The sequence below is a fragment of the Octopus sinensis genome, linkage group LG5, assembly GCF_006345805.1.
Source record: "Octopus sinensis linkage group LG5, ASM634580v1, whole genome shotgun sequence".
NCBI classification, from domain to species: Eukaryota; Metazoa; Mollusca; class Cephalopoda; order Octopoda; family Octopodidae; genus Octopus; species Octopus sinensis.
This window is the reverse complement of record NC_043001.1, coordinates 133235423-133237922: the sequence shown is the minus strand read 5'-3', so window position 1 is coordinate 133237922 and position 2500 is coordinate 133235423. Positions and strand designations below refer to the sequence as shown.

The window sequence follows — 2500 nt, the reverse complement described above, 5'->3', positions numbered from 1 at the left end:
AATACACTCTAGGATTTTATAAAATAAATTATCTTTCTCATATCTCCTAAAAGACACTCTATTCATTCAGCATAGTTTAAGGTGCATCCATGCAAATAAGTGTACGTTTAATAGATTCAAATAAACATATACATAATAAGCAAGAAAATTATAAATTATTTATTACTAGAATAACAACAGTGAAAACAAAAAACAAATAATAAACCAAATTTAGATGAACACCTCTAAAAATTAAAATTCTCTTCCAAATGAGTAGAATAGTAAACTTATGTTTAATAGATTGATATAAAGGGTAAAGACCCCCTTCGGTCATGAATGACCATGGGATTGCACCTAGAAAGTTACCCTCCTAGACACAAGTCCGGGCAAGGTTGTTTATGGAAGACCAGCAGTCGCCCATGCATACCAGCCTCCCCTCTCCACGCCACCAGTGTTATCCAAGGGAAAGACAAAGGTCGATACAGCTTGGCACCAGAGACGTCGCAACTCATTTCTACAGCTGAGTGAACTGGAGCAACGTGAAATAAAGTGCCTTGCTCAAGAACACAACACGCAGCCCGGTCCGGGATTCGAGCTCACAACCTCACGATCGTAAGCTCGACGCTCTAACCACTGAGCCATGGATATAAATGCATTATATTTATTTGAGCAAGAAAATTATAAATTAATAGAATAAGAATTGTGAAAACAAAAATAAATAATAAACCAAAATTGAATACATACCTCTAAAAATAAAAATCCTCTCTCAAATAAGATAATATTAATACTAATGAACCTACACAAACTCCTGACCTTGGCCTATTTTTAAAACTATACCAAACCCCACATACCAAACTAGCAAAGGTAAACCTTGGGTTAAGAATGATATTATTTATAGTAATACCAACACCTCCTAAAAGACACTCTATTCATTCAGCTTTTTGATTTCTTCAGCTTAACTTTGAATGTCAGTAAATACTGGACCCTGAAGAAGCTGCATATACAATACCACAAAATGCACACCTAACAGTGTGCAGTTGATGCAGTTGAAACATGTGTAGGTCCTCGAAAGAATGGTGCTAATAACTATTTAATAAAATGATAGATGAGGAAAATTTCTGTTTACCTGACCATTATTAATACTATTACTTACTCTATGGAAGCTATGCAGTCCCAGAAATGACACTCGGATTTACCAAGTGTGATAAATTACTGGAATCAAGTAACTTATTACTAACTCAGATATCACCAACATTCACTGTGGTTAGCCAGTATTTAAAACCGATTTAAGAGGAAACATTTTTTGAAATATATATATATATCTTATATATAAAGTTCATGTTCAGAGGGTCCACATGTAATATCTTATCTTTGATGAAATTATGTTCATAATATATAAATGCAAATTTAAAGCAGAAATTTGTAATTTACCTATTGAGGACTAATGGAAATGACTGTAAGAAGTAAAGATTATCAATTTTTTAATAATAAATATTATTATCTTAATTCGCTATTTTCTTTCCTTCATTTAACTGAACAAGAACTTTGTTCTTAATACATATCTACTGATTTAAAGAAATTTCATTTCTCAAAATGACTAGGTATAAAACCAATATTTCCTTGGATGCAACCATCCCTTTACAAGGTTAACTTAATATATATATATATATATATATATATATATATATATATATATATATATATATATACACACACACACTCATTTCCATCATTTGACATATTTATATATATATATATATATATATATATATATATATATATATATAATCATTGTCTCTTTTCACATTCTGTTGTAAATCGCTAAATAATTTGCATATATATATATACATACACACACATATATATTATATATATATATATACATGCACATATGTAATATTACCATTTTTCTCCTGTTTTCCTGCTCTTTTGTAAATGACTGTGGTGGACAAGGAGGAGGAGCTAACGGTTTGGAACTGAGTGATGTTTTATTTTCTTCATGAACTCTGCGAGCATATTCTGCTTGTCTTTGACGTTTCTCAAGCTGAAAGCAACATTTTAAACTTGATGACAAAGTTAATTCACAATTCATAGACATTATAATAGTTCACTTCATCTATATTCAGAGAGTAAGATATATTATATAATAATAATAATAATAAAAAATATTGTGTACAGTGCTCAGGTGCACTACAACTCATCTAAATTGTGTATATATAATCAGGTGTAGTTTCGGCGGATTTCGGAAAGCATGAGGGCCTTAAAGAATGCAGTGTCATGGCAGTCAACAACTGACGCAGGCAGTTTATTCCATGCTTCAGCAACTCTGAGAGTGAAAAAATGTTTCCGAAAGTCATGGGAGCTGTGTTGTTTTCTGACTTTGTAGGCATGTCCACGTGTGTTAGACACATGGAAATCAAAAAGGTGTTCAGTGTTGTTGTTGGTGAGGTGGTTGATAACTTTGTGGGTGTTTACCAAGTCCGTCGCCAGACGCCAGAGCTTAGATGAATCAAATCTAGTT

The 2500-nt window shown here is 32.2% G+C and overlaps 1 protein-coding gene across 2 annotated transcripts in view; it reads right to left on the bottom strand.

The window, feature by feature from the left end:
* The window catches only part of LOC115212025 (probable serine/threonine-protein kinase kinX), a 45083-nt gene that overhangs the window by 2113 nt on the left and 40470 nt on the right, over positions 1 to 2500 (bottom strand). The window contains exon 4 of one of the 2 annotated variants that reach the window (XM_029780822.2): positions 1883 to 2023. The exons of the other annotated variant lie outside the window; for it this stretch is intronic. Coding sequence (XP_029636682.1) covers positions 1883 to 2023 — 141 coding nt within the window. The remainder of the gene's footprint in view (positions 1 to 1882; positions 2024 to 2500) is intronic. 2 annotated transcript variants of the gene reach the window in all.